Below are 27443 nucleotides of genomic sequence, written 5' to 3' on the forward strand. Positions count from 1 at the left end.
GATGAGGTGAGAGGAACAGAAGGATGAGTCCAGTGGGAAGAATTTCTGGAGTCAAACAGCGAGAGATGACACCTGTATTATAAACACACTCTCAATAACCCTCTCTCTTTCTGTGTGTGTCTGTGTGTTTCAGATATCTGGCAGAGGATTGTGAATGCACTGAGATTCCAAAACCAAAAAGTCTTGGAGAAGCCTACAAAGACCGTCGCCTTAAACACACATATACACACGCACAAACAAACACACACACACACACACTGAAGAACTACAGGGACCCAGATAAATGGCTGACAAACAGATCAGGTGAGTTTCAAAAGTCAGACAATACTAGACATATGCTGATATATTCAGTATGTTAGGGATAAAGTACATCCAGGAGGTTGTTTTCATAGAATAAAGCCTGACAGGACAGCCTCGAAGACTGACGCATTATTCAGACACAAGATGGCGCCAAACTGTCAAAAGCTCAATGCTGACAGAAACGAAAACAGCTGATGGAGTATACACTAACCTGCACATTATTCAGACACAAGATGGCGCCAAACAGTCAAAAACACAATGCTGACAGAAACGAAAACAGCTGATAAAGTATACACTAAACTGCATTATTCAGACACAAGATGGCGCCAGTCAAAAACACAATGCTGACAGAAACAAAAACAGCTGATGGAGTATACACTAACCTGCACATTATTCAGACACAAGATGGCGCCAAACAGTCAAAAACACAATGCTGACAGAAACGAAAACAGCTGATAAAGTATACACTAACCTGCGCATTATTCAGACACAAGATGGCGCCAAACAGTCAGAAACACCAAGCTGACAGTACTGAAAACAGCTGATGGAGTATACACTAATCTGCACATTATTCAGACACAAGATGGCGCCAAACAGTCAGAAACACCAAGCTGACAGTACTGAAAACAGCTGATGGAGTATACACTAACCTGCGCATTATTCAGACACAAGATGGCGCCAGTCAAAAACGCAAAACTGACGGAAACAATAACAGCTGATGGAGTATACACTAACCTGCACATTATTCAGTCACAAGATGGCGCCAAACAGTCAAAAACGCAAAACTGACAGAAACAAAAACAGCTGATCGGAGTATACACTAACCTGCGCATTATTCAGTCACAAGATGGCACTGAACGGATGTAAATGATCCAAATGAATTTAAATGTAAATATATGGATGTGAACGTATTCACTGACGTTAAGGTGGTTCGAAGTTCCAGGATGAGCCTGTGTTATTTACCGGTTGTTATCTTGGAATAACATACCTTGGAATGTTACGGCATACCATTTAGAAGAGAGTATTCCAGACAGCCATGTAATAAATCATGATAATCAACGTGCACAATATTGATATGGTGGAGAATACCACGAATAGTTATTTATTATTAAAATTTTTCAGTACTTTTTTAGACTAATAAGGATTCGTTCATAACAGTGACAAATTCTTGGAGACTTAATTTACTAGATTAATACCTCAAAGATAAACATTTTCACAATTATCTGGCCTACTACATGCTCACGTATTGATTGAAAATACTCTTATTTATAAGACTACTGCGTTTCATCAGTCATTTATTATATACTATATTATTATAAGTCATTATTATATACAGTAGGTAAAAAAAGCCGACAGCAGCTTCACCTACCGCAGCAAATTCCATATTATATATATATATATATATATATATATATATATATATATATATCAGGGGCGTAGTGGACATTTTAAAAGTTGGGGGGGGACAGCTGTATGAAATCCAAAAGTTCACATTCTTAATTACCTGTTCCTAAATAGTCTGTCTCTAAAAGTGAGGGGGACATATCCCATATATATATACACACAGGGTGGGCCATTTATATACACCTTAATAAAATGGGAATGGTTGGTGAGGTGATAATAATGTCCTGTTTGTGGCACATTAGTATATGTGAGGGGGCTCATGAAAAAATGAAGTTACATTAAAACCAAGCACACCATTGTTTTTCTTGTGAAATTCCCAGTAAGTTTGATGTGTCACATGACCCTCTTCCTATTGAAAAAACAAAAGTTAGATCCAAGATGGTGACTTCAAAATGGCCACCATGGTCGCCACCCATTTTGAAGCCCCCTCACATATACTAATGTGCCACAAACAGGACGTTAATATCACCAACCATTCCCATTTTATTAAGGTGTATCCATATAAATGGCCCACCCAGTATATATATATATATATATATATATATATATATATATATATATATATATATATATATATATATATATATATATATATATATATATACACATACATACACACACACACACACACACACACACACACACTTATATATTTGACGCCAGTTTATCAGGAAGTGACGATTTGTTCTTTTTGACTCTCATTGAATGAAACGCTGCTTTATTCGCAAATTTTTAATGCGATACTTCAGTTTTACACATAAATCTAATTCACATCCTTGGATAGAAACATAGTTAGTGAGAGGTATGCAAGCACCAAACCAAAGCAACTGCATAGTAATGCCCTGGCAACCAAATAACCTTATAGGCACAACCTAAAAAACACTCAGAACATCTTACAAACGGAATAGTAACTCCTTAGCAACCTCCTTAAACCTAATTGCACAATTGTTTGTCTCTTTTATTTTTCGCTTCAGTTTGCCTGCCAAGCTAATAAACGGCGGTGTTGCTGGACTGATCGGCGTTACGTGTGTGTTCCCCATTGATCTGGCCAAGACTCGCCTTCAGAACCAGCAGAATGGATCCCGCCTCTACACCAGCATGTGAGTGTTCAAACACACGATTCGAATCACGGAGAAAGATTCAGTTCGACTGATTCACATGTACATTATATATGTTGCGTTCTGCAGGTCCGACTGCCTTATTAAGACCATACGGTCAGAGGGATACTTCGGCATGTACAGAGGTAAGTGCATGTGTTAAAGTGCCCGTGAGATCCAACATAGGCTCATTCTGAAAACGTAGCCCTATATACGTTTCTGGAGACAGCAAATTATGTAGTCAGAAGAACGTATGGCTGCATTTCGTCTTTAAAACAAACGCTACAGGGCGGTATGACGTCGTTACTTTTCGCGCTTACCAGCTGACCACTTACCTCCAAATGGACGGCATTTCCGCTGTTTCCAGTCTGTACAGTGGCTCGCTGTGTATGTTGGCAGACTTGTGACGTGGAGTGAAGTTGACTGCGATGATGAGGTTCGAATTTGGTGAAGAACGGTTGCAGAAAGCGGGTAAGAAAAAAGCAAAAAAATGAAAGAAACAAGTAAATAACATTTCTGTTCTTTCTCTGAATTTCTTTTGAAAACACAGTTGCTTGGGTTTAGGGAAGGCAGTGCAATTGGTGCTTTTGAAAACACTACCGGTTGGGTTTAGAGAAGGCGGTGGATGGGCCAATTGGTGCTTTTGAAAACACAATCGGTTGGGTTTTGGGAAGGGGGTAGGTGGGGGGGTTGTTTGGTCGGTCGGTCATGCAGTCGACATTGGCTTTTGGCGAATTTCCACGAGAACAGGCAGCGCAAATGGCACTCGTGAGAGAAATTTGAGATCTCAAAAAGTGTACACAGCGGCCTCTAGTGGATTTAAGAAAACAAAAACTGCAAAAAAATGTAGCTCCTGGAACATATTTGGCGCTCTCCAGAAATGTATATATAGCTACGTTTTTAGAATGAGCCTGGGTTGGTGAGATCATAGTAAACATTTTTAGATACTAATATCAGTATGTTAGTCTTAGTAATAGTCTTAGTTAGTCTTAGTGCTCCAAAACAGTGACAAAATCCACATTAATAGGATACAAACATTCAAAGCTCACAGTTTAAATGGATCAATGATTTTTGACATTAGCTCCAGTTTCTCATAAAATCTTCTGACCAATCAAATGCTCTCTAGTGTCTGACATGTTCCACCCCCTTTAAGATGCTAATGCTATGCACTTGAGCTTAAGTACTCTGGTAGTAGAGCTGTGATAAAACGAAATGCTATTGGCAGTTTTGTAAAACGGGGAAGGAGCTACTCCATGTCCTACCCCAGGGGCGCCGCTGGCCACCACGGGCCCTCTGACAAGTGATCGCTGATGAAAGTGAAGAGCGGGGGGTGAAGGGGGGGGTGGTGGGGGTTGTCGCGGATAAAATTGAGGAGCGGGGGAGGGGGGGGAGTGATTGCGGATGACAGTGAAGAGGAGGGGGGTGTTGGGGATTGCGGATGAAAGTTAAGAGTGGGGGGGGGTTACGTGGGCACTTGATAATGTCTCTGGGGGCCTCCTAAATATATGGGCTAAGTATGGGCTCCCCACCACCCTAGCGGCGCCCCTGTCCCGCCCTCTCTTTAAGTTTCAGCTTAGATTATGTCACACACTGAACAAAAATGCACTTCACCTTTAAGACTTTGGGCTCTAACGATTTAGGCGCAAAGTCTAAAGCTGCAGTTTGATAATGCGAAATCCTGTCGTGCGGCGCTGCGAAAAGAGGCAGGATTAAACAAGATGATTAGACATTAAAAAAAGCGAGTGATTGCTCCATGTTTTAAATTTCTGTCCAGAGAGGTCATGTTTTGATCTTTGATTGGTCTCACGCAGTCAAGTGATTCGATTTCGCAGGTCAGAGTTCACCAAGCTTGAACTTTGCACCGCAGCAACCTTGCAAAACATGATGTATGACCTTGCGTTTCCGGTCTGAGGCATTCACATGCGTATGAATGGAAGTGTATGGGGAGAAAAGTTCAGTGTGACTGCAGCTTTAAGTGCAGGGTGCAAACGCATTAAGGGCATGTCCGAATCCACTTTTGCTATTTTAAGACGGATAATAATACTATGCGCAGTGGCGCATGGTCTAACAGGGTTGTGCTTATTCTTTTAATGAGTTTTGGGTGTGTTTTGACCATACTGTGTATTAAACCAATCAGAGTCTCATCTCCCATTCCCGCATTTGCTATTTATTTGGCGTACTTTGTAAGTGAAACTGAACGCTTCACTAGCAAGAAAACAGTGCAGCGTGAGGATAAAGAACGAGTCTCTCCCATTCAGTCTCTTTACTTTCTTTTTCCTTTTACTCTTTACTTTACTCCTTTACTTTCGTGAATAAGGAAATGGTGGAAACTCACTCCACTGTAGACGGCCAGTAGCCTACATATTTAATTTAGTTTGTTAAGCGCAAAGATTTGTTTCAAAACTATTTCTAAATTCAGTTCTAATTTCCAGCAAAGGAATAAATGAACAATAATAACGAAGTGTGGTCAAAAACACATTACATCCAAACACACATCCTGTCCTTATGCCTCATATGGTGCCGACAGGTGGACAAATCGAAACTTGTTTTTATTGAAACTAATGTAAATATGCATATAATAAATAAAACTGTTAATGATAATACAAATTATTTTGCAATATAATTAGCATTATACAAATGCAAATTGTCACGAATAATTTTTTTTTTAAAAACTCGACATGAAGAAGGCATGGATATATTTATGTAGTACATAATATTTTTGTAAGATTTTAATCCTTTATTTTTTCATCTGTGAAGATATTTGTGTATTGCTGTACATCCTGTGTGTATTAAGCAGTGTGTAAGCGTTTAGATAGACCTGCATAGGCGCATTACCAGCGCATTACTAATGTGCTCTGCGCTGGATGTTATACCAGCTTTTAATTGGTCAATGGCGCGGTCCATTTCAGTTCCTCAAAACAGCAACTCACCAACAATGCACCTTAACACACCTCTTTTATAGACCGGCACACCCATGAGTCCACAAAGTGGTGCAAATGGATTTACTATTTAAACAACGATGGCGCAACACGTGAAAATTAGGGTCGCGCTGGTCTGAAAATAGCAACAAATCGCGCCAAACACGTCTTGCACCTTATTGCGCCGGGTGTATGATAGGGCCTTTAAAGTTAATTGACAATTTAGAGATCATTTTAAAAATGAACACCACAGGAAAAATGTTAATAATCTACATTTTCTATCTCTCAGGTGCTGCAGTGAACTTGACTCTGGTCACCCCAGAAAAAGCCATCAAGCTGGCGGCAAATGATTTCTTCAGGCATCACCTCTCTAAAGACGGGTGAGACATAAACACACACACACACATGTACAGTACATGCACTAATCAGTATAAACACGATGACTGAGCTCATTCACACACACACTCACACATCATCTGCTCCGACACACTGCTTGCTTTCATTACCGGCCTTGAACACGTCCACAAAAACACACACACAGCTCATCGTTTCCCTCTTCTCTCAATATGGCGACCTCGAAACACATGAAAATACCGGGATATCACCATCTGACACGGGTGTGCGACATACCGATGCTGTTGAACGTCTCAATCAATTCAGCTCACAGTATTACATTACCAGAGCACATTAATATTACAGAAGGGCTGAAGCACACAGACAATACCCACAATGCCCTGCTCGGCTGGGTCTCCATGGCGACCACAAACGGCACCGGTGAATTATTGACCGGCATCGCCAAGACAAAGTGTGAATTATTAACAAGCCCTAGTGTGTGTGTGTGTGTGTGTGTGTGTGTATATATGTTTGTGTGTCTAATAACTGTGTGTGTGTGTGTGTGTGTGTGGTGTTTCTGATGTGTTAGTTTGTGTTTATGATGTGTTTGTGTGTGTTTCTAATGTGTATTGGTGTCCATGGTGTGTGTGTGTGTGTGTGTATGCGTGTGTTTCTGATGTGTGTGTGTTTCTGATGTGTGTTTCTGATGTGTATGTGTTTGTCTGATGTATGTGTGTGTGTGTTAGTTTATGATGTGTTTGTGTGTTTCTGATGTGTGTGTGTGTGTTTCTGATGTGTGTGTGTTTCTGATGTGTGTGTGTTTCTGATGTGTATGTGTGTTTCTGATGTGTGTGTGTGTGTGTGTGTGTGTGTGTGTGTGTTTCTGATGTGTGTGTGTGTGTGTGTGTGGGGGTGTTTCTGATGTGTGTGTTTCTGATATGTGTGTGTGTGCGTGTGTGTGTGTGTGTGTGTGTGTGTGTGTGTGTGTGGATGTTTCTGATGTGTGTGTTTCTGATATGTGTGTGTGTGTGTGTGTGTGTATGTGTGTTTCTGATGTGTGTGTTTCTGATGTGTATGTGTTTCTGATATATGTTTCTGATGTGTATGTGTGTTTCTGATGTGTGTGTGTGTGTTTCTGATGTGTGTGTTTCTGATGTGTGTGTGTGTGTGTGGGTGTTTCTGATGTGTGTGTTTCTGATGTGTGTGTGTGTGTGTGTGTGTGTGTCTGCTTCTGATATATGTTTCTGATGTGTGTGTGTGTGTTTGTGTGTGTGTGTGTTTCTGATATATGTTTCGGATGTGTGTGTGTGTGTGTGTTTCTGATGTGTGTGTGTTTTTGATATATGTTTCTGATGTGTGTGTGTGTGTGTGTGTTTCTGATATATGTTTCGGATGTGTGTGTGTGTGTGTTTCTGATGTGTGTGTGTTTTTGATATATGTTTCTGATGTGTGTGTGTGTGTATGTTTCTGATGTGTGTGTGTTTCTGATGTATATGTGTTTCTAATGTGTGCTTGTTTCTGATGTGTGTGTTTCTGTTGTGTATGTGCATGTGCGTTTCTGATACGTGCTTCTGATGTACATGTGTGTTTCTGATGTGTGTGTGTGTGTGTGTGTGTGTGTGTTTCTGATGTGTATGGGGGTTTCTGATATGTATCTGTGCTTCTGTTTGTGTGTGTTTGTGTGTGTGTGTTTGTGTGTTGATAATAAGAAAGCTTACACTCTTCTGTTCTTCCTCAGGCAGAAACTCACTCTCCTGAAAGAGATGCTGGCTGGCTGCGGTGCAGGAACCTGTCAAGTCAGTACACACACACACACACACACGCACACACACACACATACATACACACACACGTGACGCTTGAGCCTCTGCTAACAGACGATTCAGCAGCATACAGATCATTGTGTGTGTAATGGCTGAAGAGACAAAACACAGATGCATTAGTGCTATAAACACATTCACATTATCCACACGTGGCCTGATCCTCCATTAACAGCCTTTCACCTGAAGCAGGTGCTCATACACATCAGCTCTCGCATTATACAGGAGCTGAGCGATTTAATGATGCTCGCCTGCTTAATGTGTGTGTTCTTCCACAATACCACACTCAGATAAACAGCCCTTTTAGACTCAAAGCATCTGGAGAAATCATACAGCTTCTTCGAACTTTGGAAATTGTGTAGATGTACTGTATAATAATTATTACTATTATTATTATTAAAATCTAATTACAATCATTTTATTTCAGAAGGATGGTTGAATGTCAGCTAAATACACAAACACCTTAGCAACTATTAAATTAGTAAAAACACTAACAACATCATAGTAACACCTTAGCAACAACTAAAGAAACTACTCACCTCAGCAATAACTTAAGTATTAAAAAAACTCCTTAAAACAGCCCCTAAAGTAGTAAACACACTCGCATAACACCATTGCAACGCCTCAGCAACCACTAAGAACACTAGTTAAATGATTCACACCACCATATCAACACCTAAGCAACCACTAAAGTTGTAAAAACACTCACAACACCATAGCAGCCACTAAAGAAGCTAGTTAAACTACTCACAACTCCATAGCGACACCTTAGCAACCACCAATGAAACTAGTAAAATGACTCACAACACCAAAGCAACACTTTAGCAACCACTAAAGTAGTAAAAACATTCACAGCACCATAGCAACGCCTTAGCAACCACTAAGAAAACTAGGGAAATGACTCACAACACTATATCAACACCTTAGCAACCACTAAAGTAGTAAAAACATTCACAGCACCATAGCAACGCCTTAGCAACCACTAAGTAAACTAGGGAAATGACTCACAACACTATATCAACACCTTAGCAACCACTAAAGTAGTAAAAACATTCACAGCACCATAGCAACGCCTTAGCGACCATTAAAGTAGAAAAAAACATTCACAGCACCATAGCAACGCCTTAGCGACCACTAAGAAAACTAGTAAAATGACTCACAACACCATACCAACACCTATGCAACCACTAAAGTAGTGAAAACACTCACAACACCGTATCAACACCTTAGCAACCACTAAAGTTGTAAAAACACTAACAACATCATAGCAACACCTTAGCAACCACTAAAGTTGTAAAAAAACTAACAACACCATATCAACACCTTAGCAACCACTAAAGTAGTAAAAACATTCACAGCACCATAGCAACGCCTTAGCAATCACTAAGTAAACTAGGGAAACGACTCACAACACTATATCAACACCTTAGCAACCACTAAAGTAGTAAAAACATTCACAGCACCATAGCAACGCCTTAGCGACCATTAAAGTAGAAAAAAACATTCACAGCACCATAGCAACGCCTTAGCGACCACTAAGAAAACTAGTAAAATGACTCACAACACCATACCAACACCTATGCAACCACTAAAGTAGTGAAAACACTCACAACACCGTATCAACACCTTAGCAACCACTAAAGTTGTAAAAACACTAACAACACCATATCAACACCTTAGCAACCACTGAAGTTGTAAAAACACTAACAACATCATAGCAACACCTTAGCAACCACTAAAGTTGTAAAAACACTAACAACACCATATCAACACCTTAGCAACCACTAAAGTTGTAAAAACACTAACAACACCATATCAACACCTTAGCAACCACTAAAGTTGTAAAAACACTAACAACACCATATCAACACCTTAGCAACCACTAAAGTTGTAAAAACACTAACAACACCATAGCAACACCTTAGCAACCACTAAAGTTGTAAAAACACTAACAACATCATAGCAACACCTTAGCAACCACTAAAGTTGTAAAAACACTAACAACATCATAGCAACACCTTAGCAACCACTAAAGTTGTAAAAACACTAACAACATAATAGCAACACCTTAGCAACCACTAAAGTTGTAAAAACACTAACAACATCATAGCAACACCTTAGCAACCACTAAAGTTGTAAAAACACTAACAACACCATAGCAACACCTTAGCAACCACTAAAGTTGTAAAAACACTAACAACATCATATCAACACCTTAGCAACCACTAAAGTTGTAAAAACACTAACAACACCATATCAACACCTTAGCAACCACTAAGTTGTAAAAACACTAACAACACCATATCAAAACCTTAGCAACCACTAAAGTTGTAAAAACACTAACAACACCATATCAACACCTTAGCAACCACTAAAGTTGTTAATACACTAACAACACCATATCAACACCTTAGCAACCACTAAAGTTGTAAAAACACTAACAACACCATATCAAAACCTTAGCAACCACTAAAGTTGTTAAAACACTAACAACACCATATCAACACCTTAGCAATCACTAACGTTGTAAACACACTAACAACCCCATATCAACACCTTAGCAATCACTAACGTTGTAAAAACACTCATAAATATAGAAATTGACTCCATAGACACCATAGAAATAGTCATTTTATACTGAAAGCATCTGTAGAAATCATACAGCTTCTTTGCATTTTATCTTTTGTGTAGATATACTAAATGTTAATTATTATTATTATTCAAATCTCTCCGTTTACACATTTATAATTCAAATTTATTTCAGATGGATGGTTGAATGTCAGCTCAACCACTTAAATGACTTCCGCTATTGACAGTTTTCTTTAGCTGATTGAGTTGTAGTGATCCAGTCATGTGACCTCTCTGAGGTGATCGTCTTACTGTTGTCAATGAGCAGCTTTACAGGCATGCTGGATTAAATGATGGGATTACAGCAGACTCTTGATTAAGATTGACATGCTCTTTCTAACAACCGGCATCTCACTCAAATAATCCCATCAACTAGTGCCGAGTCAGGCGTGTGGAGAGCAGAGGAGATGAGCCGCAGACCTGGACAAACCTCTTCAGATCTGATGAAATGTGTAATTGGGTCTCCGGTGGCATCAGAGCTAGCACACACGAATGCGTACCTGTGTGTCGACTGTGCTGTTGACGCTGCTTCATGTTCATGTAAACTACACTTCACTCCCCTCCCCTCCATGAGCCTCTATAAGACTACATTCAGTAAACAACAGAGAACCAATAAAATTCAATCAATAAATTACTCATGATGTCTTAGCAACCACTAAAGAAACTAGCAAAAATACCCTCCCCCTGAGAAAACCAGCTGAAGCCAGCCTAAGCTGGTTGGCTGGTTTTAGCTGGTCGACTAGCCTGATTTCAGAAGGGTTTTGGCCATTTCCAGGCTTTTTTCAGTCATTTCCAGCCCGATCCTAGCTGATCAGACTGGGAGATGACCGGCTAAAACCAGCTTGACCAGCCTAGGCAGGTTGGGAGCCCAGCCAAAACCAAAAGCTGGTCATTTTCAGCCTGATCTGGAAAGACCAGGCTAGAAATGACTGGAAACCAGCCTGGAAATGGCCAAAACCCCTCTAAAACCAGGGTGATCCACCAGCTAAAACCAACCAACCAGCCTACGCTAGTTAAAGCTGTTTTTTCAGCAGTGTCACAACACAAAAACAACACCTTAGCAATCAATAAACAAGTAAAAACACTCACAACTCCATAACAACACTCACAACACCATAGCAATGAATTAGCAACCACTAAAAAACCTAGTAAAAAAACTCACAAAACCGTAGCGATGCTTTAGCAACCACTCAAAAACTAGTAAAAACACTCACAACACCGTAGCGATGCTTTAGCAACCACTCAAAAACTAGTAAAAACACTCACAACACCGTAGCGATGCTTTAGCAACCACTAAAAAACCTAGTAAAAAAACTCACAAAACCGTAGCGATGCTTTAGCAACCACTCAAAAACTAGTAAAAACACTCACAACACCGTAGCGATGCTTTAGCAACACTCAAAAACTAGTAAAAACACTCACAACACCATAGCGATTCCTTAGCAACCACTAAAAATCCTAGTAAAAACACTCACAACACCATAGCGTTGCCTTAGCAACCACTGAAAAACAAGTAAAAACACTCGCAGCGCCATAGCAACACCTTAGCAGCCACTGAAACAACTAATAAAAACACTCACATCACCATATCAACACCTTAGCTACCACTGGAAAAACTAGTAAACACTCACTACACCATATCAACACCTTAGCAGCCATTAAAGAAGCTAGTTAAACTACTCACAACTCCATAGCAACACCTTAGCAACCACCAATGAAACTAGTAAAATGACTAACAACATCATATCAACACCTTAGCAACCACTAAAGTAGTAAAAACATTCACAGCACCATAGCAATGCATTAGCGACCACTAAGTTAACTAGTAAAATGACTCACAACCCCTATATAAACACCTTAGCAACCATTAAAGTAGCAAAACACTCATAACACCATAGCAATGCCTTAGCGACCATTAAGAAAACTTGTAAAAACATTAACAACACCCTAGTAACCACTAAAGGAACTACTGTAGTAAAAACACTCACAATTACTTCGCAACAACTAATGAATGTAGCAAAAACACTCAAACATATTTTAGATATGCTAAAACACTCAAATATCTTAGCAACCATCTAGAAATGTGCAAAAAACACCATAGTTTGACACATTAAGGATGCAAAATATGTATCATAAACTGCTTTATGAACCCATCTGAACCGCAGCATGTAGGAGGATGTGTTAATTGTATGTTTTTATACGTGGTGGTTCCTTTAAAATAGTAGTAGCATAAATTACAGGCTTTCAGACGAGGCTCTGAGGTTTAATAACGGAAAGAGGCATTAACATCAGTGTAAAATCATTTATAAAGGGCGTTTGTAATCAGTTTGACCATTCACAGCAGCTTTAGGTTGATGTAAATACACGTGTGGCCCTTTAAATGATCTTGTTCTCGTTTCTTCAGGTTTTTGAGGTTAAGCTTGTGTTTGTGTTGCAGGTCATCGTTACGACACCGATGGAGATGCTGAAGATTCAGCTGCAAGACGCCGGAAGAATCGGTAAGAATATATCCAGAAAAGAGGAAGGAGTGAAGGGAGAAGTGAGACATCAGGGCAGAGAAGAGAAATGAAGCACTGCCACCTTGTGTTCACATTTGACAACTTCATTTTTTTAGACGTAGAACATTACAATTCTTTGATAGACATGGCTGTGTGCTAAATAAATATCAATTTATAAATAAATATAAATAAATATTTGTACAGAACTGAGGTGAAATAAGTCACTGTGAGGAATATTATGTCAGTATATATATTATTTAGTACGCTTGAGTATAATTTGATCAGTGTAATAAATACGATGTAGGTTTTTTGAATATTTTTAAAAACATTTTTGTAAAACATGAAAATTAAAGCTTATTTAAAGGGATAGTTCACACAAAAATAAAACTTCTGTCATCATTTAGCTACCCTTGTTTCAAACTTTTTTGCAGAACCCCTAATTTTTCACGATTTTTTGGTGATTTGTTACGATAAAATTGACTGATTTTGTGGTGGTAATTCCCAAAAATTTGCAGACAATTTTGCGGTTAAAAAAATAATATTAAAATAAATAAATAAATATATTCTTATTTATCATATTAGGTAGCTTACTTTGTTACAGTAGGTGTGCAAGCTGACACAATGACACAAATCATAAAAAATAAAGCTTATTTATTTTGGTCTCTTGTCAAGACAAGATCTAAAACAGTAAGGATTAATCCAAAGGAAGGTTGTATAACTCTTAATTTTTATGCACGAATCTACGTTTTCTCTCTCTCTCAGATTTCACTCCCCAGAGCATCCTACATGTACCTCACTTAGGACATGCGTTAGGGCAGTGTTTCCCAACCCTGTCTAGGACATCCCCCTACCGTAATGCACCTAAAACAAATTTCCCCTAAATGCTCATTCTGTACTCCATATGATTAAACACTAAACCATTTATTTTAGGAGTGTACTTACTGTAAAGTTTTTTGGGTTGACTTTTCCAATTTCATCAAAAAATCCTTATTTCCAAACTTCTGTATTTCCCCCCAAATTTTATTCTGTGGTTACTCGCTGAATGTAGATCCTTCTCAATTTTACATTTATTATTAATTTATTGCTTTTTTAGGCAGAATTTTACATCCATAACTGTACATTTTCAAAGAAACACCCTTACTTTTTTACTTTCAGAAAGGACTTTGATTTATATGTGAACTCTTTAAAAGACTCAAACATTTATATTGCATGTAAAACTCTCTCTCTGGGTGTAAATCATTTAAATTTGTTTAATTTGCTGGAATTGTATCTATGTAACCCTCTTTGTCTCCTTGTTCATATTGTATCTTTGTAACACCTAATACACAGACTGCCGTAAAACTCGTCGCAGGGAAGCGATTTCTCTCGTTAACTGCAGGGAAAGTTAAACGAAATCATTTATCGATTTCATGATGAACATCATAATACCAGCCATACATGTAAAGCATGCCGTCATCCTTGAACCAATTTCCATCATTGTAGGCCGCTTGCTTTTCTGTCTGTTCCATTGCTCACTTTTTTTTTGCAGTTTGAAGCACGTCAAACGCACAATTTGCGTCACAGTATGTCTAATCGCATCTTTACACTGGCTTCACATGTAAATCCCTCGCGCTTCATCCGCGTCTGCGGTCTGCACAGGCTGCAAACCCCAACCAACCCCACCCCCCAATCCATTCCATGTAATTATTGTGAGGGCGCAGGACAGGAGAGAGAGAGACACTCAAATACATCATGTGCTCTGCGAATGCAACATCTATAAGTCTTTCATTCATTCATTCTCTTTTCGGCTTAGTCCCTTTATAACCCTGGGTCGCCACAGTGGAATGAACCACCAACTTATCCAGCATATGTTTTACACAGCGGATGCCCTTCCAGCTGCAACCCATCACTGGGAAACACCCACAAAAACTCATTCACACACGGACAATTTAGCGTACCCAATTCACCTGTACCACAGGTCCTTGGACATGTGAGGGAAACCGGAGCACCCGGAGGAAACCCACGCAAACACTGAGAGAACATGCAAACTCCACACAGACAAGGCGATTGTGCTACCCACTGCGCCACCGTGATTCCCCCACGTCTATAAGTCATGTAAAACAATTCACTGCAAACTGAAATAAATATATTTTGATTTTATGATTTAGAATTTGATGTTTTAGGAGATTATTTATGCTTTAATAAATTTTTGATTTTAATTAATTTAATTAATTTTTAACAGTTTAATTAAAAACTTTGCAGGATCGCAAAAATTCCTGACTTTTTGTTGATTTTGCGTTGGATTCAGCGATCACGGGAATTACGAAAAACTAGGGGGTCTGTTTATGAGTCTCTTTCTGTGCTAAACACTAAAGAAGGGGAGGAAGTGTTTATTTGATCTATTTTTTCTAAAGCATTCATTCATTTATAATTTTAATTATACGTTTTTTTGTAATTTTAAAAAAATAATTTATTTATATTATTATTCTGAATTCTGAAGCCATTGTCAGCATTAATGAATATTATTTAAAGCAGTGGTTACTAGTCTGTTATATGTGTCTAACCGTGAGTGTCACTATATCTCTGGCGGATGTGGATGTGTTGTGTTTTGTGTGCAGCGGCTCAGAGGAAGCTCATGCCTCAGGCTGTGACCCCCGGGGGCCCCGTGGAGATGAAGTCCCCCACTGCTATGCAACTCACCAGACAACTGCTGAAGGAGAAGGGCATCGCGGGGCTCTACAAGGGCCTGGGGGCCACACTGCTCAGGTCAGCTAAACACACACTGTCAAATACTGTATGAGCAAAGAACAAAGCGTCTTTATTGTTTAACCTTTTGATCTTTTTATATTATTATCACAGTTTTTTCTTAAATTTAATTTTTTTTAAGAAACAGAGTGCAGTTTTATATATATAAAAACAAATATCTTTATTAAATGTGTGTGCGCACAGTTATTGACACCGCTATGAATTCATACAGGGTAAATAATTTTTGAAGTATATTGCCATAACTATTTCACATTTTTAGCACACCTGGGTGACAATAAAATAAGATAATAATAAATAAAATAACTTAATTAAATTCATGTTGACTTGTATAGCACTTTTCACTATACTTATCCTCTACTTGCATCCAAAAACAAACTCTTGAATGTTTTGGAAAGCTCTTTGGAAAAGGATCGAATGTTTAAAGGGATGCTTCACTTTCTTTTGGAAGTAGTTAAGTTTCACCATTTTTTTACATTTTTTATTTTATTTAGGCAATCTTTAGGTCTGGCTGGAGCCTTTTTAGCTTAGCTTAGCATACATCATTGAATCGGATTAGACCATTAGCATCTCACTCAAAAAGTTTTCATTTTAGAGTCAGTTTTTAAATAGGAAATTGATTGAAACTCTTTTTCGAAGAGTTGACATATTTAATCTTTTCAATAATTGTTTAATCTCTTTTTAAAATCTAAATATCAATATGTTACATTTTTATCTCTTTTTATCTCTGAATATTTATATAATAGTATTAAAAAATAACATTAATAATTAATGAAAATGTTACATTGTGATATTTTGAACACTTAATATTACACATATTGTTTTCCAAATGTTTTCCCCATTGCAATATATCGGAATTGAAATAGATTAGAACATTAGCGTCTTGCTCAATATTAAAAAAAAAAAAAAAAGAGTTTCGAATTTAAGAGTCAAGCTGTAAAATGATCTTTTCTTGAATTTTTTGTGCATGATGCTAATAGTCTAATCTGATTCAATGATGTATGCTAAGCTAAGCTAAAAGTGTTTCCTTCAGATACATTGAATGGTGGAAATCAACCACTTAACTGTATGGGATCTGTAAAATCACCCCCCCCCCAAAAAAAACCCTATAAAACAATAAAAATAATTTTCACAGCCTTCTTTGCTCATATTTCCCAACATTAGTGGATGACACTGCATCACTATAATTCATAAACAAAACTTTGTCTTTCATTTATAAAACATTCTGAATATGATTTCCGTATATTATTAAGTTTAGTTTAGATGTTTGATATAATGTAAATTACTGAATATTACATATTTAATCTTTTCATTAATTTTTTGAGCATGATGCTAATGGTCTAATCCCATTCAATGAAGTATGCTAAGCTAAGCTAAAAGTGTTTCCTTCAGACACAGAGATCTGCTGAATGGATTCAAAAGTGGTGGAACTCAACTATTTATCTGTATGGGATCTGTAAAATTACCCCCCCCCCCCCCCCCCCCCAAAAAAAACCCCATAAAACAATAAAATGATTTTCACAGCCTTCTTTGCTCATATTTCCCAACATTAGTGGTTGACACTGTATCACAAAACAACCATCACTGATGCTGACAGGATAAGCATTTTCACGTTTGTGTTTTCTCTCTTTTCAGGGACGTCCCGTTTTCCATCATTTATTTCCCTCTGTTTGCTAATCTGAATAATCTGGGGAAGAAAGGAGGAGATGGTCCTGCACCCTTTTACGTCTCCTTCATCTCGGGCTGCATTGCGGGAAGCACAGCCGCAGTCGCTGTTAACCCTGTAGATGGTGCGTTACTCCTCCATAACGTAAATGTAAATGTAATATAACTGGTGTCCTGATACTAGAAGATTTATACCAGTTTTGTTTGTTTCAGCTTTAGTAAAGTCAATCCAGTAATGAACACTGCACTCTAAATCAGAAAAAAACAAGAGAAATTACAGACACATTTCATTTTAATATTGAAAATATATGTCTGGGTTAATACAAAAACAAATTTCCCATTGAACACAATATAGTATTTGATTTGAAGACATTTTAAAACATGTCAGGCTAAATAATTCAAATAAATCATTAACTTCTGCTAGCTTCATTAGTGTCAACACAGACTTCTTTACAACTTGAAAAGGCATCTTTAGGTATATTTCTTTTCTTTGGATATAAAGTAAGCCACTGCAGTTCAGGTTTATTGGCCTAATAAATAAATAAAGTAGGCTTTGACAATACTGAAAATAAAAAAAGTACATACATATACTGCAGGAACGGTAGAGTTTTAGCGATTTTAATACCGTGACTTTTCTAAACCGCGGTAAACCTTGAAACCGGTTCTCGTCTCTCCTAATTGAAAATATCAATATAATTTATAAACAAACACTTTTTCTGTCAATATTCTGAATATTAATATAGTGTTTTCCCTACATTATTAAGTTTAGATTTTTGAAAGAATATTTATATTGATTTTGTATTACTGAATATTTTATTAGGTTATTAGGTGGTCCAGCAGGTCGATTGGTAAATCACAGCTGGAGTATTGAATCCCTGTATAGTAGGCAGCTTTTACGTATTGCCCAGAATATTAGTAGCTGTACAGTAGCTCTCATCCTCTGTCTGAGGAGTTTATCCTGATCCTTCTGGTCGAAGGTTTCAGATGGTTTTTAGTAGGACAAAACATTACAGGAAAAGCTTTGTCATCTATTGTCGCTCTGAATAAATTGTAATATTTTATAAGGTACTTTTGTATGTGTACTGTTTATGTGGGTATGTATATGTGGGATTTAATTGTTTGTATCAAATGCCAAACTTTGCTGCAACAAGAATCTACCTACGGGTACCAATAAAGTCAACTAACTAACTAACTAACTAACTAACTAACTAACTAACTAACTAACTAACTGACTGACTGACTGACTGACTGACTGACTGACTATCTAACTATCTAACTGACTGACTGACTGACTAACTAACTATCTAACTGACTGACTGACTAACTAACTAACTATCTGACTGACTGACTGACTGACTGACTAACTATCTAACTGACTGACTAACTGACTGACTGACTAACTAACTATCTGACTGACTGACTAACTATCTAACTGACTGACTGACTGACTAACTAACTAACTATCTAACTGACTGACTGACTAACTGACTGACTGACTAACTAACTAACTAACTATCTGACTGACTGACTGACTAACTAACTAACTATCTGACTGACTGACTGACTGACTGACTATCTAACTATCTAACTGACTGACTGACTGACTAACTAACTATCTAACTGACTGACTGACTAACTAACTAACTATCTAACTGACTGACTGACTAACTAACTAACTATCTGACTGACTGACTGACTGACTGACTAACTATCTAACTGACTGACTAACTGACTGACTGACTAACTAACTAACTATCTGACTGACTGACTGACTGACTAACTATCTAACTGACTGACTGACTGACTGACTGACTAACTAACTAACTAACTATCTGACTGACTGACTGACTGACTAACTAACTAACTATCTAACTGACTGACTGACTGACTGACTAACATAACATTTCATAATTCATGTTTTCAATAATTAATTGTAAACTAAATGTTGACTGTTTACATTTTTGTCTCTTTATATTTATGAATATTTGTGTAATAGTATTACCAATACCAATAATATTAATGAACATTTTACATTGTAATAATTTGAATATATTGAACACTAAATATTACACATTGAATGCTTGCCAATAGTATATTACATCAATTGTAAAAGTACAAAATACTGAATATTATTTAGCATTTTTATTTAAATACTGCATATTAAATATTGGTTTTCAAGTTTATTATGTCTTTATATCCACGTGTGATACACATGTTAATCTCTCGTTTAACTAACTAAATAAAAGTGCTGAATAATAATTTTGTCATATCGTTAATCAGTTAAACGTGAAAGTACAGAATATTGAATATTATTTTGTATTTTTATTGAAATACTGCACAATAAATATTTGTTTTCAAGTTTTTTTTTGTGTACTTTCCACGTATGATACATGTGCTAATCTCTCTTAATCGACTAACTATTTAAACTCTATTTAGGCCAATTGCACGTTGCCAAAACAGTCACGTTTGGCCTCTGTCAGGATGCTAAGCAGGCAGTATGCAGTGAAGCAGCTCGCTAGCTTCTGGAACGTAGCCCACAGTATATGTTAGCAAGAACTGTTGTGTAATGCAAAAAGCCACATCTCTGCGCTTTTGTAACTGAACGTTGAACCGTTGTGTGTGTTTCAGTGATCAAGACCAGACTGCAGTCACTAACACGAGGCAGTGAAGAGGACTCTTACAGTGGGGTGACGGACTGTATCAGGTGAGATCATTTATATTGGCCGGTGAGTTCATCAGGTGACCTTGTTTTATTAATCCGCCCCTATTATGCTATCATTTGGCTGAATATATCATTTAAAAAGTACAAAAAATCTTCAAGAAAATCGTCATTCGTTATTTTTATTTTATTTTTGTCTTTCTGAATTTACATCGAGTGTAAACACTGACGGCGATGTGCTGTGTTTTGGTCTCCTTCACTTGCCACGCTGAACACTCAGACACACCACACACCGCACATGTGAGGAAACGTGATGTCAACAACAGATTTACATACTGTATTAAAACGTGATTGGACAGGATTTCCCACATGCAATGCATGTAAAAAATAATCGGAAGAGTACAAAGGCAGAACTTTTTTGCTTTGTCACAGTTGTTTTTCTCACCAAACCAATATTAATAATGCACATTAATCAATAATGCATCTGAAAAGCGGTTCACAGATCACACCAAACTATGGGAGGACAATCTGAAAGGATTTTTTAAAAGAGAACTGTTGCACCTCTAATAAATACGTGAGTAACAGTGCTGTGTAATGTCTTTGCACCTGCTTCAGCCATGGTCCAGCAGCAAAGTTCCTTGATTATTACACTAGAATGAGAGTATTCACCTTATTCTCCGCGTATTAGCTGGCGCAGCCATTTGAATCTTTTTGGCTCGAGACTTCCGGTCTCATTCACGTCCATTCATTTTTAGAGGTTAAAAACAGCTCGTAATGCTGCTTTATGTTGCAAACTGATCTTTTCTTATTATATTATTCTACTTTTTATGTATAGTCATGCAAACACTTGTTTGTAGAGCGAGTAGTTTGACCGTTTTCTGCCGTTTATTATTTCTTGTCATTTCCCATATAGGCAACTGAATCGGAAGTCGAGCGAAAATGAGTGCACTTCCGCATTGTAGAATAAGGTCAATAGTCATATCGACCTAGAAAATAGCAACTTTTAATCTTCCGTCAGTCTTAATTCAGGATGTAACTACAGAAGAGTCAAGCTTTTAATAGGAAAATTATCAAAACCCTTTTTTCGAAATTTTTGAGCGAGATGCTAATGGTCTAATCCGATTCAATGATCTATGCTAAGCTAAGCTAAAAGTGCTCCAGCCAGATAGGCTAAATGGATTCATAAATGATAAAACTCGACCGTTGAGTTCTAGAGAGTTATAAAATTAGCTTATTTGCTACAAAAATCAAGTTCTAAATAAAGGTGGAAAATAATCACATAAGATGAGTCGATTTATCAGTATAACAATGGAAAAGACAAATAAATAGTGTTTTCCATGTGGTCGACATATATAAACGATTGATTGATCGAATTTACAGAAAAGATGATATGCAGTTGAAGTCAGAATTATTAGCCCCCCCAATTTCTGTTTAACATAATTTTTTAAACACAGTTCTCAACATAATAGTTTTAATATCTCATTTTTATTAATGATTGTTTGTTCTGTAGACAATTGAAAAAATATTGCTTAAAGGGGCTAATAATATTGACCTTAAAATAGTGTTTAAAAAATTAGGAACTGCTTTTATTCTAGCCGAAATAAAACAAATAAGAAAAAATATTATAGGAAATACTGTGAAAATTTCCTTGCTCTGTTAAACATCATTTGAGAATATTTGATAAAGAAAAAATAATTTACAGGAGGGGGAATAATTCTGAGTTCAACTATTATTATCAAGATATAAGATTTTAGATTTTAGATCTTATAGCATGATGTGAGATTTTCGTCATATCCTCCAGCTGTAGTTTAGGTCAAATGTTAATTTCTTTTTCTTCTATCTGATTGCAGGAAAATTTTACGCAACGAAGGTCCCGCTGCGTTCCTGAAGGGGGCGTACTGTCGAGCTCTGGTCATCGCGCCGCTCTTCGGCATCGCTCAGGTGGTCTATTTCCTCGGCGTGGGTGAATTCATCTTGAGTTATCTACCCAAACGAAACAACTAACCAACCACCCCCACTGCCTCCCATCACGCATTGCACCAGTCAGTGTCCCGCCCCTCCCCCATCTCGCAGAAGGATCAAAGCGTGGACCAGTCAGACTGATTTTAATCGTTGTTGTCGTGCCGTTTTTGTTCAAAGCGCCGTGTATTTTTTATCTGAATGTGGTGGTTTTAATACTGAGCGTAAAGTGAGATTGTGTTTGCCAAGCTGCCTGTTTTATTTTTGTCTCGTCCCGTCTCACGCTGAGGCGAAGTTATATCCTTTTATGAGTGTTTAATCTCGAGCCATTGTCCGATCATTGGGCATCTCATGACATTTAAAGCGTAAAATCAGCGATCAATCGTAACTCGTGCTCTGGTTAATTATGTACTAAAATATCAAGCTCTTTTTTAATTGCTAATTTCCTGGAAGAACAGGGCATGTAATGTTGATTAGCTTGCCCTCTGTAAGGCGTCGTTTTTGTCTTTATTACGGCCAGCTCCGAACGCCTTTCCTCTGGGCGTCGAATGACTTTGAGAAAAAGTGTGGAAAAGACACACATCCTTGAGTGTACTATAAAGTCCAAAGTTTCTGACCTGAGAACAGCATATCTTTACGCCTTATCGAGGCTTGTGTTTCAAAATGACACGTCGGCTTCAGAGGTTAATTTGATTAATTTCTTTGAAGAGCTGAGGGGAGACGTATCAGTGAACGAAAAATGTGAATTAGACTTGAAAGCGTTTCTCAAATTGACTGAATCCAAATGGAAATGCCTGCAAGAAGTGGCCATTAAAACATCCGGAAAGTTCCCTCACTCTGGGAGATAATCGGTTTGGATTAAGAGATTGGTTCTGCATGTCCACAGTACATTTTTTGGCTCAAATCTGTTTCAATCTGAATAGAAAAATAGCATTAAATATGAGATAAAACCTCATTTAAACCACTTTAATAGGGTGGTTTGAAGTTTAATTAAAAAATTAGATATGCAAAGTAGATTTTTTTTGTTCCTTATTTAGGCCGGGACACGTATGTAATGCCATGGAAAGTATGCTTTAGTTTCTAATGAAAAATCTAACGTGCAAGTGGTTGTTATCTTTAAATAGATCTAATCTAAAACATTGTCTATTTAAACATTTTATTTATATAATTAAATAGCAAATTAATAGAAAGTACATGAATATTTATAACTGTCATGACTGTAAAATGAATATGCAAATTTAAACAAATACATTTGTTTTTCAAAATATTCAAAACGAAATAAAAACTTATCGAAAATTAAATAAAAGCTCATTTAAAATATAGCAAAACAATAACTCTGTATCTTAGATGCTTAACCAAATATCACGTCACGTAATAAATACTCATGAGCATATCAAATAAGTTCATATTGTGTCCCACCCACTGAAAACCCGACTCGGCTAGTTAAATATTCCAGTTAAGATGCTAGCTTGAAAAAGTTTTCACCCCCTCAAGCAGTTTGTAGTTTCACATCCGTCAGATAAACGCCAAAGTAACACGCATATCGATTGTAATGCCTGTCCTGTAAATCTGCGATGGGCTATGCTACAGATTATGAATATTAATGCATTGGCTGTATCATTTTATCTGACAGCTTCTAATAGTCATTCCAGTTTTATCAAGAAGCTAATAAGCACACGTTCCAGATTTTGGGCCGAAGTCTGAAAATGTATTGATAATCCTGATTATATCGACGTATATCTCACTATATATTTGTATGAATAGTTTTATCAGTGTCTGATTGTTTGTGTGATCTTTGTTGATTACTGTGTACTGTATATATGCAGATGATATTATGAAGCGATTGTTTTTTTTCTTTACGTTTTGTTATACGATGGCTTATTTGCACACCTCCCCGTTATGTTGTTGGCATCTGGAAGAGTTAATATGCCAGTTTACACACCATTTGAGCCGAACCTGTAATGGATCAGTGTTGGAATCGTGAGCTTGATTTTTTTGTGCACTACCAAACGAAACGAACAAAAACTCCCGAACGCTCTCAGGTCTTAGTTCTCGTTTACTTTTTGTGTTTTGCTTCTCGCAGAGGCGTTCGGATCGATTTTCAGGCTGTTGTGTAGAGTCAAAGACAATGTTCTCACTCACAATAGGTGTGGTCGGCTGGAGTGAGATAAGCTGGTCTGTGTGTGCAATCAAGAGTGTTTTTGGCCCATGCTGACAAACATTCGAGTCTGTTTCATACTGCCAAACGATTCCTGACCAAAATCCTTGCCTATAATACCTCTGTCCCCTTTCCCAGTTTTAGCCTCAGTACACTGACTTTTATAAACTCGTCCGGTTAATATTAACCTGCAGCTGAATGTACACAACCAATCGAGTGTTTGAGGTTAGCATGTTTATTTAATTTGAAAGAAATTGTTAAAGATTACAGATTTCATGAATAAAATAAAATGTGTAGTTAGTATTGCAATCTAGATTTTGGATTACTAATTGGATTACTTTTAGATTACTTTTGATTTAACTAGTTTGAACTTGATTTCTAGGTTTGGTTTTATGATTTGAGTTTGATTATATTTAAATTATTAAACCGAAAGTAGAAAAAGTAAATAGAAAACATAATTTTGATTGTAATGATACCTTACGCAATATCGCCAAGCCCCACAATGTACTTTATTAGTCAAAAGTAATCTAAGAGTAATCTGAATGTGACCAAAAAAGGACTTTTCAAAAGAATAGAAAGATTTCACAGTGATGAGCAGATTAAATATTGCAGATTTCATGATATAATGTGTAGTTAATATTGCAATCTAGATTATGGATTACTAACCGGATTACTTTTAGATTACTTTTGATTTAACTCATTTCTAGTATGGGTTTTAAGATTTGAATTTAATTAAAGTTATACATCGAAAAAGAAAATGGAAAACAACATTTTGATTGTAATAATACCTTTGGGAATATCGCCTAGCCCTATAATGTACTTTATCAGTCAAAAGTAATCTAAAAGTATTCTAAAAGTGACCAAAAAAAGGTATTTGAAGTTGATTTAACAGATTATGGATTACTTATTGGATTACTTTTAGATTACTTTTTCCATTTCTATTTTTGGTTTTATGATTTGATTTTGATGGTAGTTTAAATTATAAAACCAACAGTAGAAAAAAGAAATTGGAAAACATAATTTTGACTATAATAATACCTTCTGCAATATCGCCTATTCTTATAATGTACTTTATCAGTCAAAAATAATCTAAAAGTGACTTTTAAAAAGAATAGAAAGATTTCACAGTGATGGGTAGATTAAAGTTGACAAATGTCATGCTAAAATTTGTAGTTTATATTAGGTCTAGATTATGGATTACTAATTGGATTACTTTTAGATTACTTTTCACTTAACTAATTTCTAGCTTTGGTTTATGATCTGAATTTGATTATAATTTAAATTATAAAACCAAAATTACAAAAAGAAAACATAATTTTGATTGAAATAACACCTTCTGAAATATTTCCTAGTCCTATAATGTACTTTATTAGTAAAAAAGTAATCTAAAAGTCACCAAAAGGACTTTTAAAAAGAGTAGAAAGATTTCACAATGATGAGTAGATTAAAGATTACAAATTTCTGGATAAAATTTGTAGTTAATATTGAAAGCTAGATTATGGATTACTAATCGGATTACTTTTAGATTACTTTCTTATTTTTAGTTTTGGTTAGTTTATGATGAAATCAACAGTAGAAAAAAGAAAATGGAAAACATAATTTTGATTGTAATAATACCTTCGGCAATATCGCCTAGCGGTATAAAATATACTTTATCAGTCAAAAGTAATCTAAAAGTAATCTTAAAGTGTTGAAATTAATAAATGAAGCATTAATTAATAAAAAAATAAATAAAAAAACACATTTAACTATGCATCACAAGAATAAATTACATTTTTAGACATGTTCAATAATAAAAAACAGAGAACATTTAAAAACATTACCAAAAAAAATCATACTAGCCTCAAACATTTGATCTGTGTACAGTCACAAGTCACTAATCAATACAACAATGACGCTAATGACCATTATCTTGATGTCCAGAGGGTTTTATGGTGCTGTCTAACATCTCAAGAGCTTTACGCCATATAAAAACTGTTCAGATGCTCTTATTTATTATTTTTTAAGGTCAAAGGTAGGACTTCACCAGTGTATAACCCTTCTGACCGGTTACCTCACATATTATTATTATTATTATTAACTGTCTAAATGAATGCAAACGGTGTTAAAATGGAAGTGCGTTTCATGCCTGCTTTAAATCGGACCTTAATGACCTTGTTTTGCCTTTTTTGTGTTCGTTTTTACCTAAACATTCCAAATGCTGCGACATATCTTAAGATCTGTGATTATTTTCATGATTGTGATGACAATTTTATGTTGTTTTGCTTTAATTTGTGATGATTTAGTCTTATTTAGGTGATTGTTTTCAATCGTACCTCTGATTTGCGTCATGTTTTCTCAGCTGTGAACTTGTTGTGTTTGCGTATCGTGTGTGTGTGAGGGGTCAATTGTGCGCACGGCTGTAAGCGCGTTCGTTTTTCGTCGTTTATGTAACACTAAAGTGTGTTTTTCACTCTCTCCACCATCTGTCCTTCTTCCCTTCGCTGTACTTTAAGGAATTAGACTGCAGGTGGCATTAAAAAAATAAAAACACACACACACACACCAAAAATAGATGATGATTTTTACAATCCAAGCACAAAAACAGATCTGGCACAAGCGCAATACACACACACGCCCCTTTGATATCGTATAATATTCAATATACAACACTTATTATGAGCAACATATTGCTTGTTTGTTTCGGCAAACCTGAGAATGTATCTTTGAATCGTATAATCGATGTAAAATGATAGTATTCAGTCTTATTTAGTAGTAAATTAGATGTTAGGTATTTGTGATTTTACTTTTCATGCAATGAAGACTAATATATATAGAAGGACCAGCACATATTTATGCAATAATTTAGAAATAATCTGAATAAAAAGGCTGAACCTCATGAAATCATGCCCATGCCATATTTCAGTCCTTAAAAAAATCGACTAAATAAATGTATTACTGTTAAATATGATTAATATTTGCTTATTACTATTTTCATGACTATTTTCAGCTACTGTAATACAAAATGTAGCTAAATTGTCCTGAATAATAAACCCTAAATATGTGGTTATTATTCATTAATATTTACATTTGCTATTGAATACCTTCACATTATGACTGATACTGTAATACAGTATTTTTAGATTTATTGTCATATTAAATTGCTAAAAGACAACACAACATAGATTTATATTATACAATCATTTTTAGTTTTGTTTTAATAAATATTTTACTCAATTAATCAACAAAGATGTTTATAATACATTTTTTGTTGATTTTTGTC

The 27443-nt window shown here is 36.5% G+C and overlaps 1 protein-coding gene across 1 annotated transcript; it reads left to right on the forward strand.

Annotated features, from left to right (window-relative positions):
• The first annotated feature begins 135 nt into the window (after window positions 1–135).
• Window positions 136–27368, forward strand: slc25a22a (solute carrier family 25 member 22a). Its single transcript, XM_056451761.1, has 10 exons — window positions 136–303; window positions 2679–2804; window positions 2892–2947; window positions 6009–6099; window positions 7791–7848; window positions 12938–12998; window positions 15596–15743; window positions 17376–17530; window positions 20034–20109; window positions 21915–27368. The coding sequence occupies exons 1-10, from the start codon at window positions 284–286 to the stop codon at window positions 22066–22068; spliced, it is 945 nt and encodes a 314-aa protein (XP_056307736.1). The 5' UTR covers window positions 136–283; the 3' UTR covers window positions 22069–27368.
• Window positions 27369–27443: the final 75 nt, after the last annotated feature.

The sequence above is a fragment of the Danio aesculapii genome, chromosome 25, assembly GCF_903798145.1.
Source record: "Danio aesculapii chromosome 25, fDanAes4.1, whole genome shotgun sequence".
Lineage (NCBI taxonomy): Eukaryota > Metazoa > Chordata > Actinopteri > Cypriniformes > Danionidae > Danio > Danio aesculapii.